This window comes from Anabas testudineus, chromosome 14, assembly GCF_900324465.2.
Source record: "Anabas testudineus chromosome 14, fAnaTes1.2, whole genome shotgun sequence".
Lineage (NCBI taxonomy): Eukaryota > Metazoa > Chordata > Actinopteri > Anabantiformes > Anabantidae > Anabas > Anabas testudineus.
Window position 1 is genome coordinate 11,509,473 of NC_046623.1, and position 17,821 is coordinate 11,527,293.

Consider the following 17,821-nt stretch of genomic DNA (forward strand, 5'->3'; position numbering starts at 1 on the left):
AATCAAGTAGCAACTGGGTCACCTCATTTAGTGAGTGTCTGAGGGTATTAAATTTCCTCTTTTCAACTCACATCAAAGCGAACATGCTTGATCAGGATGATTTCTTAAACATTACATATTTCCGTTTCATCTCCCCTTGACGGTGCTCTATCAGATAATTACCGTGTTTTCTCTAATGTGGAAGATTTGATGAAAGAAGACAATAAGAGGTGCAATAACAAGAAACAGCGTTTTTAAAGGTTGCAACATGTGACAACTGTTTCTTCTGTTTATTTCAGAACACAATGAACGTAAAATACACGATTTTCACTTGGTAATAGATATGACACAGGAAGATTTCTTGGAGTTGTAGTACAGTAGTTGTACTGACTGTTGATATTGCAAAGAAGAAATATGTCAAATACCAACAAAATGGCGTATAAATGTTGGACTTAACTCAGTCAAATCGGTGAATATCAACTGTAAAAACGATTTATGAGGAGCCTAAACTCCTCTTTAAGTTGTTAAAACCTGCCATGTCCATAAACTACTCTACACACATGACATCAGACTCCTCGCTAGTGGCTGCCGCTCTGCTTATAAGGTGGATATACATTGTATATTTACAGTATATGAAAATGTTCAGCTCTAATCCTCTTAAAGCTCAGATACAGTAATCGAATAAATATCTGTCTGCCAGGACACTGGGGGATTTGTGAGGCTGTGCGTGTTAAAGGTGTCACTGCAAACAACTGGAACAGTCTACACAGGGGAAAACAACAGCACTGGTCCTGTGTCCAAACAACTTCTGTCCACATGCAATTACCTGCAGGTGGCGCTGTTTTATACTAGTTACAGCTACAATTAATCTTCAACCTTAACCAGTAGCAGTTTTTTTATACTGGTGACTTGTCCGTGTGAATTCTTATAACTGGTTATTAAGGGTTGTGGAAGAGCAGCCGATAACACTGTAACATCAGATCATATTCATCATGTTGGACGGCGGGGACAATGGCTCGCTTTGTTGTTCCCTTTTTGTGCAGCATGACGAATGTATACTCATTAAGTTGGCACGCAGTAAATTACACAAATAAAAGAGACGAGCAAAAGTTAAACTTAAAGTTTGAACTTGTGGAATACATTGAGAACAGCCCGGCGACTATTGAGAAGTTAATGGCGACGATAAGCTTTCACAGTTTGCTTAAATCACTCGTTAAATATCATCAGCAAACCGAGGATGGCGGTGGTATCATTAAAATACAGATTCTAAGCTCTTCAGCTATGTGTGCCTACTTTGGCTGAAGAGGGGGAGACGGCTTCAGCTGAAAGTCAATTGCTTGCAAAATCATGGATGAGTGGTCAGTGCACTGAGCACAGGTTAGCGTATCAAATGGAAACACCTCAACGGGACTTCAGAATTTTTTATCTGTCAAAAATATAAATGGAACGATCTGGAAGATGTCGCAAGGGCCTCAAACTTTGAGCTGAATGTAAATGAGACACGTGAGGAAAATATGATTTTAGATAATGCTTTCAGTGAGTTTGTCCAGAAATAATTTGTTTATCAGAGTGGAAATGCAGTGATCTCACGGTGGAAAGGCGATAACAACCCTGTGCCTCCCTGAAAACAAGATTCTCAGAGTTTTACCTGCATTGACGCAAGTCATAGTTTCTAGCCAAAGTATCTTCCAATCTGCTTTTTCATGATATGTCTTGAAGGCAAAAGACAGACGACTGAAAGCCAGATATGTTAATAATTCATCATCGGCTTGTATTTCATGAAAATGAGACAGTCTAATCAATAATCTCAATTGACTCTGCACATCTGTGGATAAGCCATTTGTATACATCATGCATCAGTGCAGTGTGGTCAGATAACCAGAGTCACGATAACCAGGAACTTTGTATTTGTTTGTTTTCTCTGCCAATGGACACCTTAATGACATAGCCGCAGCTGTTTTGTTATCCAACTGGTAAATGAAAATGTCAAATTATTCATCATCAGATTTGATCGGCCCCTTTATTTGAGGTGGAAACCGGTGCTGTGATCAAGATACTTATCGAAAAAAGAACAGCAAATTACACATTAAGAATGAGACCGATTCTGTGTTGGTTTTATCAGAAATGTCACTTTGTCTCCAGAAAGTCACAGTGAACCTAAACATTGTCTTTATTACATTATTAATTGTCTGGGAGCAGCTGCATGATGTTTGAGGTTCGAGTCTAAAGCGGCTTCTATCGTGACTGTGTAGCTAAAACAAATACAGTAGCTTATAATGGTAAATACTGACAATGTTATGAAGGCCTTATCATTGGTTAAGAAAAGCGCTCGCTTCATATTGGAGCATATTTACTTTCCACAGCTACAGTAAATGTCTTAACAGAATGATGTTTAGCACTTGTGTGTTGCTATTACCGTATTTCATGGCTTTCAGGTGTGCATGTATGCAAATACAGAGTTGTTTGTCTGTGTAGGTACAGTATCAAATCCAGTTTTATCAAACCAGTAACTGTATAACTAACTGTGATTAATATTAATATTCAATGAAAACTGTTTTAAAAATTACGTTTTTAGCGTGTATGTATATTCCACCCGGTACATTATAGTGATGAAATATTTTACGTGAAAACCTGAAATATTAAAAGACAACATGCAGTATGATTCTGATATTCAAGCATACTCCCTGCTGAAGTGTCCTTGAGCAAAAACTGTGGATTTCTATGAGCCCCTGAGATTCTTTAGGTAACCCTGACCTAACAGTGCAGTATGTCCTCTCTGAGCTTCTGCAGGCTGAAAAGTGAGCGTTTCAATATAAATATATATATATCTATATATCTATATATCTATATATCTATATATCTATATATATATATATATATATATATATATGTATGTATGTATCATTAGATTGTGTCTGCAGGTATTCCAACATTACTTAATCACTTTATTAGTTTTCACGTTTTGGAGGCTTTCAGAGTTGTTCAATACTGTAAAAATGTCCAGTGGTTATAGTACAGATTTGTAGATTTGATGTTATAGAAAGTGTTAGTGAACACCGTGACCCGAAGCAGCCCTAGCCTTCTGCTCTCATGTATCATTGTACTGTCATCTTCATTCATCTATGTTATTGATTCATCTGTGGAATTGCTTTTGCCATGACGCAATACAAAGAGGAAGTCCACTGCGCTCAAAGGGCGTTCACCTCTGACCTTGCACATAAATCATCACCTCTAATAAAATTGACGCATCCCATTCTTTTTCCCCTGTCATTTGCTGCAGGGTCAAAGCAAAGAAGGGGGTGAACCTGCTCCAGACCAAGTCGAAAAACGCTCAGTGGAAGGTGGACTGGGAGGTTCAGTCCGGTGCCAAGCATTCCATCACCACCATCGAAGTGAACAAGAACAAAGCAGTGAAACAGGGGTAAGTCAACAGCCCCGAGCCTAAACAAACTGCGTCTGTCTGACCAACTGCTGCAGCTTTTGATTTCTGCTCTCGCTCATGCAACACGGAGGCAAAGATATTTGTCTTCCTTAACAATGGACAAAAGGTCTCCAAAAATGGTTTCCTCGTGTTTAATGGTAGTGGTTGTTCCCTCGTTGATTAAAGGCAGCTTTTAAAAGCATGCAATATTTTTCGTAAATGCCCCAGGAGTTAAAGGAGATAAAATACAGCTTTGCCCCTAAGCGGTGACTAAAGCACCCTCTGCTTTATACCCAGTGCAGTTAAATGAATGGAGATGGTATCTGCTTGGTCTCACTGTATCTGCTGTTAATTCCGTCTACATGGCGAGACGAGGCAGATTGTGACTGCCAACATTAACATACCTTTGAGATGAGATCTCGTCTATGTTCAGTAGTTATGCCAAGTGAAGAAGCACATTTGTCAGGACAGTAATGGTCTCTGTCCAGCCAGATTCTATGGTAAATGCAATTTTATGGTGATAGTGAAACAAGAGTTGCTAAGCCCGGCCTGCTGTTAGGAATACAGCTAGAATGATTTGACCAGTGAATTGCAGCAGAGAGAGAGAAACAAGCAGAAGCAGTTCTTCCGTGGCCTTGTCCTTCTTCTACTCAAAGGGACGATTAACCCAGAATTAGAAAAAACAAAAACTGTCAAACAGTGGAATGTAGCTACGCAAATAGTTGTGATGATTTTGAATAGTCTGCCTACAGAGATTTCTTCCAACGGAGGAAAATGAAAACTAGATAAAAACAAACATTTGATATTCAAAGCAGTGAAAAAAGTAGCAGGTGGCTATTTTCAGTAAGGCCTGATGGTTTTTCATATTGGTATTGAAGTGTGCTGTTTACTGTACACAAGGGCAGTTTGCCCTGACTCTGAGCTAGTCCCACTGAGAGAAAGCAACTAAAAATTAGCAACCATAAATCACAATATGTGATGCGTCCAATTCATTAAGAACTGAAGTGCAGGGAGTTAGGCTGGTTAACATCGAGCCTCCAAGCATCCTAAGCAACTGCTAGTCTAAATATTGCCGTCCCTATGGAACCTCTTATAGCTGGGGAGAAAGTAAAGAGCAAGAAAGAAGACACACAGAGTGGTTTTACCTGAGAAAGAAGTCCACCACTCCTCTCCTATTTACTTCTTAGCACCTTAGTGGCAGCCTTTCTTGCTATATTTAGTGACCCATGTCATGTAATCTTTGCCACCCTGTCACCATGTGGGAAATGTCCAGTAGGGGGTGAAGCATGGGCAGAGAAACAGTGTGTCAAGCTGCATTTTGTCAAAAAGCCAGTCAATTCTGTGACCACCTAAAGCCAAACAGTGAAACAATAGGCATCTAAAGATATAAAGACCAGAGTCACGGAAGAGTTTCTGTTTTGATGCTTTATTCCCATCAAACTGAATGAACATGAGCATGAAATATTTTTATATAAAAGGGTTTCATGCCTCTAGAGATTTTCTCGTGGAAATGAATTGTTGTGAAATTGGTTCACAATACTTGTATTTTTGTGTTTATTTTGTGAAGTCTTCTTTATATAAAATTGTTCCACAAAAGTTAAAGTAATAAATTCCAACAAATTTGTGTTGTTTGATGTCACCGGTAAAAATCAGCCTGTTTGTTCTTGATAGTGACATGACTGAAAAAAAAATAATGTCTAATCTAAAGTGAGTGAAAATTGGTAAAGTCTGGAATGTTTTTTTTCACGCGACAGTGTTTTTGTTATCTGATACTACCACAGTGAGACACCATCTTTTTTATATCCTATACACAGCAGCTTTAAGCAGATTTTAAACAGTCACTTCAGACCAGATTTTCACTTGGGGTGGCCATGTAGGAAACAAAAAAAAAGATTACCTTCACAGCCTTAGCATCCAGTGTGACCTTTTTTTCAAGTACAAGGACTTGTTTCCTGTGAGCAGTGGCAGAATAAATAGATTTTTTTTTTTTTTTTTTGCTCTGTTATATCTGGTTGGCAGCTCAAATAAGTCGAGGTGCTGAAAATTTCTGATAGATTGTCATGCAAATGCAATATTTTGCTTTCATATGTTTTAAATGTCTGCTTCACTTTGATGGGAAATGCTCATTTGCATATATTCCAGACTTCAATATCCCAAATAAATGTACTTTGTGCATATTTAGTTGCATAAATATTATGGGGTTCAGGGGAGAAATAAAAAGGTGAATACTTAACTGCTTCTTTAATTCTTCAAAAAGAACCTGACAAATATACACCTGCAATTCGTCTTTAATAGTTCACAATGATTCAGTTGTGTTTTGGGGATAGTTCTGTTATCACATTTACTCCGAGCTTTTCTTATTATATTCTTTATTTTATCAAGAACGTGCACCCAACTCTGTATCCTTTCTTGTCTGAGTGCATAAGCTTGTGCTGCAGGATGACTGGAAATGTGAGAGAATGTGCAGCGGGCTTCAACAGACTTCACAGTAATGAGCCCAAAAATACTCAAATTCTCAAGACAATTATTCCCCTAATTACCCAATTAAATGAAGTAATAAGAAGAATTGTAATTATTTTTTCTAAGTTCAATAAATGTTCTCATTCATATAAGCAGCAAACGAGTAACTGCTCACTGTATAAACTCCCCTCCTCCTCTCGCTGATACACACACTCGGTGCCCTCTCCCCCTGAAAAACCGCAAACATCCCCACTCCAGTATCATTTTGCATCTCATTGGTGCACCGGTTCTGTTTGAACATCTGGTTTTGTTTATTCGAAATTACCTGAGACTGAGGAAATGAGGTGACAGTGTTTTCCCTTCAGGCCACATTGTTGATCTCTTCATCTCTCCCCTCTCTTTATTATTCTCTGCTTATCTTGGATTCTGTCTTCACCAGATCACACTCAGTGCTGGAATTATTCGGCATATTTATTCTTCTGTAAACCTCTGTCTAGAACAGTCCCATTCTAATGCCAGATGAAGCGATGTATTATTGATCGCCGTCAATGAGTTTTAAATGAATAATGTTGTTGATGCCACCGTTGCCTTCAGGACAACAAATTCATTCATTTAATAAGAGTCTGCCACATCTGCTAACACCGCTAAAGCTGTCCTACCTAGTGTGCACGATGTAATAGTTTGTTTTGCATTTACATCAGCAGAAATGCACAAAATGACACTTTTTGCTATTAGGGGAAGTTTATTTGTTGAACAGCTGCTTAACCCGGTAGTGTCTATGTCATGGGTGCCCAGATAAGATGTTAAGGGGTTTTGGCCGTGGTCTTTGAACAGCTCCAGTGGTACTAAATATGGGAGTCGCGCTGTGATGGCAAACATGTGAGAAGCTATGCATATGTGTTGCACGCAGCTGTTGTTTACCGAAACAAGTTTCAGCACGTTACTCCTCCCACAGGCACAAATGATACAACATTAAACTCATCATTGCACTTTAGAGGCGATGGGAGGCTTGTTTTTTTAATTTGGATCGAGCCAAGTTATGTGTTCTCATAGTATTGACTTTATAGTACTATAGACTTATCCTTCAAGTTTGTAGTATAATTGAACGGAAGGGAGTACTATATACAGTTTCCTTCGTCGTCTCTGCCCCTCTACTGTGCAGCGCTTTGATCCAATGAACTCTCCTTGTTAATCAGTTCAAACAGACCTCTTATCAAAGAAAGAAATCCCCCTGAGTCTTGAAAAAGCTCCAAGCTACAGCTTTTAAAATATATGCTTTGTGCTATACAGACAGTACATCATTAACTTAATGGAAACAAGGCCGGACTTTGTTGAGCGATGTTTACTTCCTCCCTTCGCTCTTCTGGTATGAGATCACTTACTTACATTTTCCCCGCCCACCACTTTCTTAAAAATGCATTTATGTTGAATTTTGTTTGCCCAACATCAGTAGTCAGTAGTTTTTTTTTTATATTAGTTGTTATCAAAGCTGAGGGGAATAATTACATGAAACCTGTGATAAATTAATCTTTTAAATGATGGAGGAAAATAGAGAGCAGCGGAGCTAACCAAAACATTTCTTTGAGTAGTCATTGTGAAGCCATTCTTTTTCTCTCTGGGGCATTATGAAGTGGATTCAAATTATATTAATTAGCTAACACATACATAATTTAGTATTTTGATGAAAAGGTCACCCTCTAATCCCACTGAGATGCCCTAAAGGCATGTAATAAGACATACTGTAGCACAGCAGCTACTAAAGCAGTGGAGATGAAAACACAGATTAGTTTTAATAAAACCATTTGTGTGTTTACTGTAGTTGTTTTTAAAATACAGTCGCATCACAATAAATTGACTGATAGGTCATAAATCTAAAGGGAAATGTGAAGGTTTGATTATGTGAACGAGGGTGTAACTTTTGTGCTGCATTCACTTACAGTTTTACAATTTACTTATCGCTCCGACAAAACAGAATGCCCTCTAAACCCAATTAATTCATTGTGAACATAATTTTTCCTTTCTGCCGCTGTGGTGGCTGTCGGTGTTATATTGAGCGGCCGCACATGTGCTCAGCCGAGTGGGCCATATTGATGACAGCTTCAGTGTGTCACAGACAGACCGGGGTGTTTGTTTTCAGTGAGTGATGCTGAGACAAATAGGCAGAGATCTCATCATGATGTTCCTGAGAGGAACCTTTTGTGGGCAGACAGTCGTACAGATAGTTTGATCCAGCTTTCATTAAAAGGCTCTCGGGGTGAAGGCTGAGATGGGCCTCTGCTTTTGTGAAGGACAGACAGCGAGCGCTTCACTTTCAGCTAAAGGTGAGGATTGGATGGAGTGATTCTCGTCACGGGTGGAGAGAGATTTAATTTGCCCCATCACCAGCAGTGAGACTGTTTCACATGCGGATTACAAGCCCAACAAGCAGGATTCTCATAACAGGAAGGTGGTTATCGCTTCTACATCGCTGGCGACTTTGTGATAGTAAAATGGAGATCTTGGTCAAAGACTTTTTACACTGAGGGGAGAAACTAAAGAAAGAGCTCAGGTATTTCATGTGCATGGCCATTAGAACAATCAGCCTACCTCCCAAAAGTTATTGATTGGTCAGAAGCAAATCCACACAACCGCTTCAATTACTGTTATTTGAAAGTAAAAGGTAGAACGAAATGTGCAATCTTCTTGCACAAGCTCTAAACTCAGGCTTTAAGATGGAAGAATCTGGCCAGTAAGATAAGGGAATAGTGATTGTTTATTGACAGCCCCTGCACATTGTTCATTCAGAGACAATCACTGATTATATAACTATAATAATCAAATACCTTAGCAATGCCAGTAGAAAACCGTCATTCAGCCATCAGCTTTAAAAGAGCCCCATGTAAATACATAAAGCTCTGTCCATTCCAGTGTCCTACAAAATAAATGTTTATGCTAATTAGTTTTGACAAATACAATTAGGGGGAGATGTGATTGCTCCTTGGATTAGGAAAAAGCCCCCCTTTAACCAGGATGTGCCATATTCTCATACAGCATAGAAGTCATTGGAGTTTTAATTTAGGCTTATGAAATACTGTTGCTGTTGATTTTACAAAGTCATGCTCCTTTTAGTGCTTCAGTATGTGACCTTTCCTAAATTTAAGTTTATCAAGTGTTCTGAGTTCATTCTAAACATAAAAAAATTTAATGATTCTTTAATTGCCACCAGTGAATAGAAAAACAAATGGATGTGCAAACGTAACACGCACATATTATCATCTGTTAACTTGACGCGCTGTTCTTGTTTTGCAAAGTGCCTCTGTTACGCTTATGCACACATGAAGCAACTTTCTCATTCTGAGTCTTTGAGTACTCTGAGTATTTGGCCTCCTGACGAAGGTCAATCCAGTATCGACTCTCCTTTTGGATGTACTTCGGTCTTATATCTGGGCACTACACCAAGTTTGTAGGTCACAGCTAATGCATTTGAAAAATGTGTTAATGAGAATAGCAAGAATAAATTTAAAAAAAACTTAAGGCCCTAAAACCAAAACAAGGTGCTGAAATATGTCAAAATATATTTTCTTCAGCTCAAGGGAAATACTGAATCTCTCTTTATTTGCTCTGTATGTTTTCATCACTTTGAAATGTAACATGTTGTAATTTCATCCATTGTTCATGTAAAATTATTGTATATTGGCTTTAAGATTGTAGATTGATGGTTTATAGGTGCTTTGACAAAATGAATATACTCAGCAGAATGCATTATGCTTACAAACTGCATAAATTGTGTATGAACAGAGAAACTGGACACAAAACAACAGCATATTTAACCCAAGCCAACAAGGTGCAAACCTTTTTGACCTTTGACTCTGAACATCACTGTGAGGTTTATATGGGTTTTTTCACTACATATCTTTGCATTGTCTTACCAGGATGATTGAATGTTACCTAGTGCAGCCATTTATTTAAATTATTGTGTCTGTTTTTAAAGCACTTCAGACATACTTCTAGTGCATAAACCATAACGAACTCTCAGATCCTCGGCTGTTCATGAAAGTGCAGGAGAAAACTTGCAGTGCACTTTCTTCTCTAATTTTCTTGTCTGGCTCCTCACTAATACTAATCATAATGGCTGAACAGTAAAGGAATAATAATCTAGACCACTCACGTTAATTGTCTACTTACAGCTTTTGCATTGAAATCAAAACCTTAATATAATTAATGTTGCCTTTGCTGCCTATTTTTCTTATGAAGCTATGTGTGTGAGCAGAGAGAGGTACATTTAAAAATAAAAAAGGATGTCAGTATTCCACGTGAACCATGAGCTTGTAAACAGTTCACTGTGACCTTTAAGATCTGTAAGAGCTATGTTAACTGCCTCGTATCTGTCAGGAATACTGAGACCCACCAGTCAAACTGAAGGAGCTGTTTAGACCGGTGCTGACTGAATGAAATGTTCTGATGGGGCCTTTTCTTCAGACAGTATGTGTGACAATCTATGTGAGCTGTGCTGAATACGTAACATTACTGATTACACTCCACCAGAAGCCAAGAGCTAAACAATAGCTTTTATTCTGAAATCTCAAATTGTTTGGACAGCTTATTGGATATTGATGTATTCAGCTCTTCTACAGTATACTTCTTTTCAGAAGGAAATAAACTGCAGATATATATAATTACTTGCCTTTCTCAAAAAGACATGCCTTAGGATATGTAGATATAGAAAATCACTGAATAATAAACAAATACTAAAAATACACCATGTCACATTAATCTGCTCAACCTGAAAGCTTTTGTCTGCCGTTTTTCACATGTTGAACCCTTGATAAATATTTTTTTTTTCAACAAAGGGTGACTTAAGGAAAATGTTAAAAATAGCTGCAGAATAGTGTGTTGACAGTTCACTAAATGGCATGTTCAATAATTAACTCTATCCAGTCAACTATGTCGTTACCAAAAATGAATGCAGTGCCAGGATTTCTTGTTGTACACAGTCTTTTTCCAGAAGGCATTGCTGTAACAGATGTTTTGCCTTTAATTCTTGCTGTGTTTTTATGGTCTGACAGGGACGTGTTGGGCAACGTTGAGGTGATGCAGTTGGATTTCGAGATGGAGAACTTCACCAGCCTCTCGGTGACGAGAAGGATCAACTGGAACATCGACTACAAGGGGCAGAACCCACCTCCCGATTCCGAGAAGGTTGTGACGGAGCTGACAGTGGTGCAGCGGGACATTCAGGCCATCATCCCTCTGGCCATGGTGAGTGAAGGAATAGACAGATTTCTATGGGGGCTAAATCAAAAAATACATACACATTTAAAAAATGTACAGCAAGCTAGATAAACAATGAAATGCCAAAATGCACAGTCACATATTTAACTGTGAGAATCGTGAGTATGTTCTCCACTAAACTACACATTGTGTGAAGACATACTTGTAGAGGCAGGTATGCTGGGAGCCACACAAAAGCATATCATACCTGGCTGATCTCTTTAAAGTACAGGGTTGCAGTGTGTTTAACAGCTGGCATACACAGAGCAAACAATATCTAACCATTCCTTGTCCTTAAGAATCCACGGGATACAGCCTACAGTACATCCAGATAGCCCAAAACATCTTGTATTTGTATGAGCTCCCAAGGTTATTCAAAGCCTGTAATTAAATTTGTCGTGTCATCAGGAATCCAATTGAGGACATTTTTGTATCTAGACTAAAACTATGTAACTCGCCTTTGACAGCCTTCACTTGTGTATCAGCATCAGACATAATACAGACCGATGTATTGTCATTACAAATACAATCAGCACCTGCTCTCTCTGTACTGATTTGCTAATTGTTAAGAAAGTCAACTAGTCCCAGAAGATTAACATGTCTATTACTCTTTTAATCAGGCCTCTTCTCCTTGTCTCATAAAAGGAAACAATTATTGACTAGTAAAGAGATTATGGGAACAAATGGAGATTAATCAAGCAAGAGGTCCTGAGTACCTGCAGTTGGTAAATAATATAGAAGACTGGATGCAGGTGGCGTGTAGTTGGAGAGTTAGGGGGATTTTGCAGTTTTCATGGTGGGTAAAGGTTATAACTTACAGATCAGGGAGTCTTGTATGGTCTTTAGTCAGGCTGCACATTTCACGACGTGTGCTGCAGAACATAAAATACATAAATATTACCAACTACATAAATAAACATAATATGTGTTTCTGGGAATACCAAAGATTGAAAAGGCATTTTACCAGAATAATCAGTGTTTATCCGATATATATTTGCATAATTACAAGTCTTCTCTGCACCTAAAACTCAATTAAATATACTCGAGCTGCAGTTATGACTTTGTGTACGGCACATCTGTTGTAACATAAGGTTCGCTTCATATCTCTGGTCCCCTTGACATTTGGGATTAGCATGCATCTTGTACCCAGATGTGTTTAGCTGTGTTGCAAAATTAGATTTCTGCCTGTGTGACTTTCCCTTGTAAAATTTACATTAAGAAGCAAGATGGCAAGAACTATTGGAGTACTTTCTCTTAGCTGCCTGCCACCTCTGCATTCTGCATTGCTACATGATTATAAAGCTGTTTAGCTGCAGTATGTAAGCACAGGACCCATTCAAACCAGACAGAACAGTACAAAGTGACTGATATTGTCATCATCTTTAGTGATTTTAGTTGACATAGAATCTTGTGACTTGGCTTCATTTCTTTTAAATGGAAAGATAGAAAAAAAATATCTATAACACACCAAAGATTTAACCTAGTTGGGCTTTATTTATTCAGAAAGTTTCCACGCTGTGGGACTGTGGGAGTGCTTCCAATTAGTCTATCAAGAACATCCAACATTGTTCAATGACATAAATAGTCACAATTCACTTCAAAACCAAATTTGAGACCATGTCAGGTCAACTAAACCTGCTCATTATGCCTGTCTAAGCTGTCAGAAGGTATAGTGAAGTGGGTGCTGGCATCTGGTCAAGAACATTCTTGAGTCAAGCTAAAAACTTTGATCATCAAGCAACATTTATTGATTTGCAAATGTGATGGCATCCTGCAGGTAGCCGCTGTGGTCGCCTTCAAAGATGAGGTTTAATCCATCCTTTCTTCTGTGATGATTAATTGGACTGTGAATAATATCGATGCAAAAAAGTTGATGTCCCTGTTCCCCCATCGAGAGAAGTGCCACAGTTGAACAATGTTAACACCCATGATGTATGATTGATGAAGCAGAAACAAGGTGGTCTTGTCAGTGCAAATCAAACAGACCAACTTTATCAATTTGGCAGGTTGCTGAGTAGCTTAATGAGACAGTTTGACGTAACAAGGCTCTGTGGTGCAATGAGAAAATCGGAACCCAAAAATTGCTAATGACTGATTCTCTAAGTGGTTGCCCTTGAATTTTTAAGTGAGATCATAATTCTATCATAGACAGTGTCAGTGGTGTGTATGTGTTTTCAACTGTTATAGCAGTTGTTGGTTTCAGCAGGCCAGTTATGCCTAACCTCTTCAGCAAGAATGTGTTTTAAATGACCCTTAAGGCTGTTGAAATGTGACATGAATAGTATACTGATTATGGTTCACGGTTAAATGGAAGAACAGCAATAATTGCAGTGGTTGCTATGAAAGTTTATGGTCTGATATCTGTGTTGCCCTTTCAAAACAACACAATAGAGCACTGAGATATAAACCCCGTGTTATGGCCAGTGTTAGAATGTACTGTAATTAGCACAGCGAACATGGCCAAAGCGTCTCAAGTGCTTTTTATGAGCAAGTCTGTGTTGCTTATATCAGGGGAACTTGAGCATTGGAAAAATCTAACAGTGCAACAGAAGAGTGTCTCTGAACTTTCACATCCTTCAACTTCCTGCTGTGGAATAAGTGTCATTTTAAGTTTAGTCGCAGATGCAGATCAATCAGCACTTTCTGGCTGGTGGCGTACACCCACTGACAGCTCGTAGAACAGATCAGCATTTTCAGAAACTGCTGATATAGGGAGATGGGAGGTGGTTCTGTCTTCAAAATACAAACATGATGCATTTTTTTTTTTACAAAGCAATGGAGATGAAAGTCTGCACTGGACCCCTGCACTAACTTCTGACTGAGAAATGAGTGAAGAAGGATAAATAAGAAAGGTGAAAGAAAGAAAAGCGACAGGAAAGAGAGTGAAGAAGAGAGGTTTCATGGTTGTGGGATCAAAAATGGTGTGCCAGCTACAGTTGACCTGCTGCATTATCAATGAATTTACAATGCAAAAGGAGAAACAATTCCAAGATTGTAAGGTTAACTCAGCCCTGGGGCTTATTACACAGTTTACGCCACTATTAACACCAATCCACTAAAGGCGTCTTTCACAGGACATTCTTATTCCACGGAGAGAAGACAGCTGAAGAAAACAGGAAAGATGCGGCAGAGCAGGGGGTCACAGTTATACCAGAAACCAATTCCATTAGCTGCTCTTTGCCACAGTAGCCACCTGATGTTAAATAAAAAATGATGTTTTGTGTTGCACGAACCCCACAGCTTGTAGTCACGCATCAAATTTTCACATTTAGATCTTTGTGCATTCCTAAAGATACGCATCGAGCCAAATGTAGCATCTTTATTATTCAAAAGGTAATAAGTGAACAGAGCATTTGAGTCTCACATGCTACGTAACCTTTCCTCTGTACAGTTCAGTTGTCAAACCAAGCGCCTGTGAGCCATTCCAGCAAGATGCCACAGTAATGGATAACATTTAATGGGATGACAATAACCACAAGCACTTATCTGTTATCTGTAAATACTGTTGAGACAATAACAGGAATCGTTTGTTGGTCTAATAAAGCAAATGTAAATGAGTAAGACATTAAAATCAAGATTGCACACAAACACAAACATCTGATGAACCATTTTGTCCAAGTCAGTTATTCATTACAAATATATATTGATCTTTAAATAAGTTCTAAATAATTGTCAGTTAAGCAACATTATATCAATTCAACTCATAACTGGATAAAAAAAGACCAAATATTCAATAAAACAGTTTTTTAGACGTCATCCCGTTTTTTAATACCATTTATGTCGGAGAAGAAATTTGACGAAAACAAAAAACAATAAATTAATGTGGTCATATTTTGTATAGGCTTTACTAAAATTATTCTCAATTAGTTTACTGCAGTGTTAAAATACACTTTTTTAACCCAGTGTGATAATGGATGTCAACATCTTTGTATTACAATTAAACAGCACATCTAATAACTGTTTTGCTGATGCATACAGGACGTAGTAATTAAGTGAAATGATAGCTGCGTGCAGTGATGACTGATTTTTATTCTAAACTGAATTCAGGTAAGCATAATTAGTGTTCCCAGAGCAGCACACGTTTAATTGTAAAGTGTCTTGTGTAGTGTAATACTTTTCAGATGCCAAAACGGGGGACGTTAGAGATGATGTCTTTCAATTAGGATTTCACCCCAGAGTCCAGTCAGTTAGGTCTGTTGGGTTTTGTTTAGCATAAACTGCCCATGATTCATAAACTCCACTTAATAATTCAATTGAAATGGAAGGATTTTGAAACAACCCGTTGGATTATTGGGTTAATTCGGATAACATTTACTTCACTTATGAGTTAGCCGGTTTTAAATTCTACAGATTAGAGTAAAGAAATGAGGAATGGGGCTTGGACTTAGACACATTATCGTGGAGCACTAAACATCTTCTATCCCAGAACATGTGATGGGTAAATCTAAAGGTTCAGACAGATTGTGAATAGCTCTAATTAACGTTTTGTGTCCTGTTGTTCTCTGAATGTGAGGGAATGTTAGACAGATGATTATGTGGGTGTTGATGGAATTTATTTGAAGTCTTGTCAAAACTGGAGACACAAAAACCTGCTAGCCCCAACAAGTTAGATCCCTTAGCATTCTTACATATTGCTGCTTTACCAAGAGCTGTCACCGTCCTCAATGACACAGTGCTGGTTCTGTAACTTACCAGGGGGCTCAAAAGAGGTTCTAAGTACTAATACTATCAATGTTATCAGTCTGAATCTTGTACAGTTACCGCCACAGTGAATGCTGTGAATGATATTATTGATTCTTTAGACCAGAAGCCGAGCTCTTCAGCCTTCTTTATTGATCTGTCAAAAGCCGAACCAGAGGTTGATTAACAAATAGAACAAAGTGACATTAGTTCACAGTTAGTTTCTCACTCAGTGTGTAAAATTAATGGAGTGAAGCTCTGGCTATTGCTGTTATTAATGGAGTCCAAGGTTCTGGTGTTTGGATTTCAAAGAACCTACAGAAGAGACTATGAGCAGTCATTGTAAAGGACATGATCCTGTGATATATATATACTGTAACTCATAGACAGATCAATGATGTCCAGCATGTGTTGAATGCAGATGTTCCTTAGTCTGCTGCAAATGAGAAACCCAGAGAAACTAGCCAGGTATCTGTCTAAACGAATTTTCTAGAAAAACTGCAACATAAAATGCAAATTAAGGAAATAAGAAAGAAAGTAAGAAAATTCAAACCTCTAACAAATGAAGACATTATGGAAAGGGTGAGATATGGCCTTTATACTTGATGTTATCAGTCCACACAGGTCTGATGTTGAGGTCTGCCTTGAACTTGTTGCATTTAGCTTTTAGCAATAAACCCTCTTTTCTACTTCAGTCGAGTGTAGAATGGTTTTTGCAATATTTCTTTTCAGAACTCTGGTGTTTCTCTGGTGTTGTATTCGTGTTATTATGCAAAATGAAAATATGCATAAAAGAGAAATGGATTGAAGCCACTACAACGTTTTGGAAGTTGTTTTGCTTTGTTCCTTTTTTGTATTTGTGACATTGACCAGTTAATCCATACAAAAATAAAGGGTTTGACCTGAGATGAGACTTAGATGGAAAAATAAATGAAAAGAATCGAGTTTCTATCTTTAACTTCTGTCTATACTGACTTTTGGCCTTGTTGCACTAGTATCATTTCTGCGGTAAGAAGACTTCAGAACTGGCTGTCTTTGTTATTTGTTTAAGACAAAGAGTAACAGTCAGTGCTGAGCCTACCTGTTAAATTCCCTCTATGAATAAATACTGAGTTTCTCAATCCATGAAAAACTAAAGGGGGAAGAAAGTCTCACACTTTATGTTCGACACCCTAATTAAAACTGTGAGATGAGTGTCGGGCAGAAATGTAAATATGCTATTTTGGATTTGGGGAAATTTACATGGCCTCGGCTCCCTTGTGCTACTTGCGCACCACAAAAAAAAAAAAAAGTGTTACCCGCTTGTGGTTTGCATGTTCTTCCAAAAAAGCACAATGAATTGAGAGGAACCTCCGCTGAAGGCCTGGTGTGTATTTTAATTGGCTATTTGCATTCCAGTGCATTCATAATAAAAAATCCCGATGGGATGAAATGTTGTTGCCTTGTTTATGGTTAGTTTAACAGAATTCAAGGATTATTCTCATCTTCGCGTACGACTCGTATTAATTACAGTTTGATCCCTTTTGATGTTCAAAATTTTAACTATATAGAAGCAGTATTAAATACATGATCTCCATAAACTCGGGCATAATTGGATAATATGTCAATGTAGGTGCCATACACAAAGAAGGAACTGAATGTGCTTTTTTGGTGCATTGTTTAACTTACTAATAGGGATTATCTCCTTGTGTTTGTATGTCATACATGAATAAATGGCTTACCAGACCCAACCAAAGCTGTTGAGTTGCAGTTAGGTCATTCTAGTTTTAGGAATATGAGCAGCTGAGAAAGTCTATACATGTCTCTATATATCATTATCTTATGGTTAAATGATTCAAACGTATCTAATAATAGAGCTTTTTGAGTAGAGGAATAAGAAAGGAGTAGGTATTGCAGGTGTTAAGTACACCTGAGTGTTGAAACAGAATTGCGTAAATGGATGAAAATGATGAGGAAAAAAATGCTTTTATGCATTTTTCGGCCATGTTTCGTAATATTAATATAATTTACATAACATATTACAGGACATAG

General features: G+C 38.1%; 1 protein-coding gene across 2 annotated transcripts in view; it reads left to right on the forward strand.

Annotated features, from left to right (window-relative positions):
- The window catches only part of tmem132e (transmembrane protein 132E), a 251,276-nt gene that overhangs the window by 204,796 nt on the left and 28,659 nt on the right, over window positions 1–17,821 (forward strand). For both annotated transcript variants that reach the window (XM_026372763.1, XM_026372762.1), the window contains exons 3-4: window positions 3,260–3,400; window positions 10,906–11,098. In XM_026372763.1, the coding sequence (XP_026228548.1) occupies window positions 3,260–3,400; window positions 10,906–11,098 (334 nt within the window). The remainder of the gene's footprint in view (window positions 1–3,259; window positions 3,401–10,905; window positions 11,099–17,821) is intronic.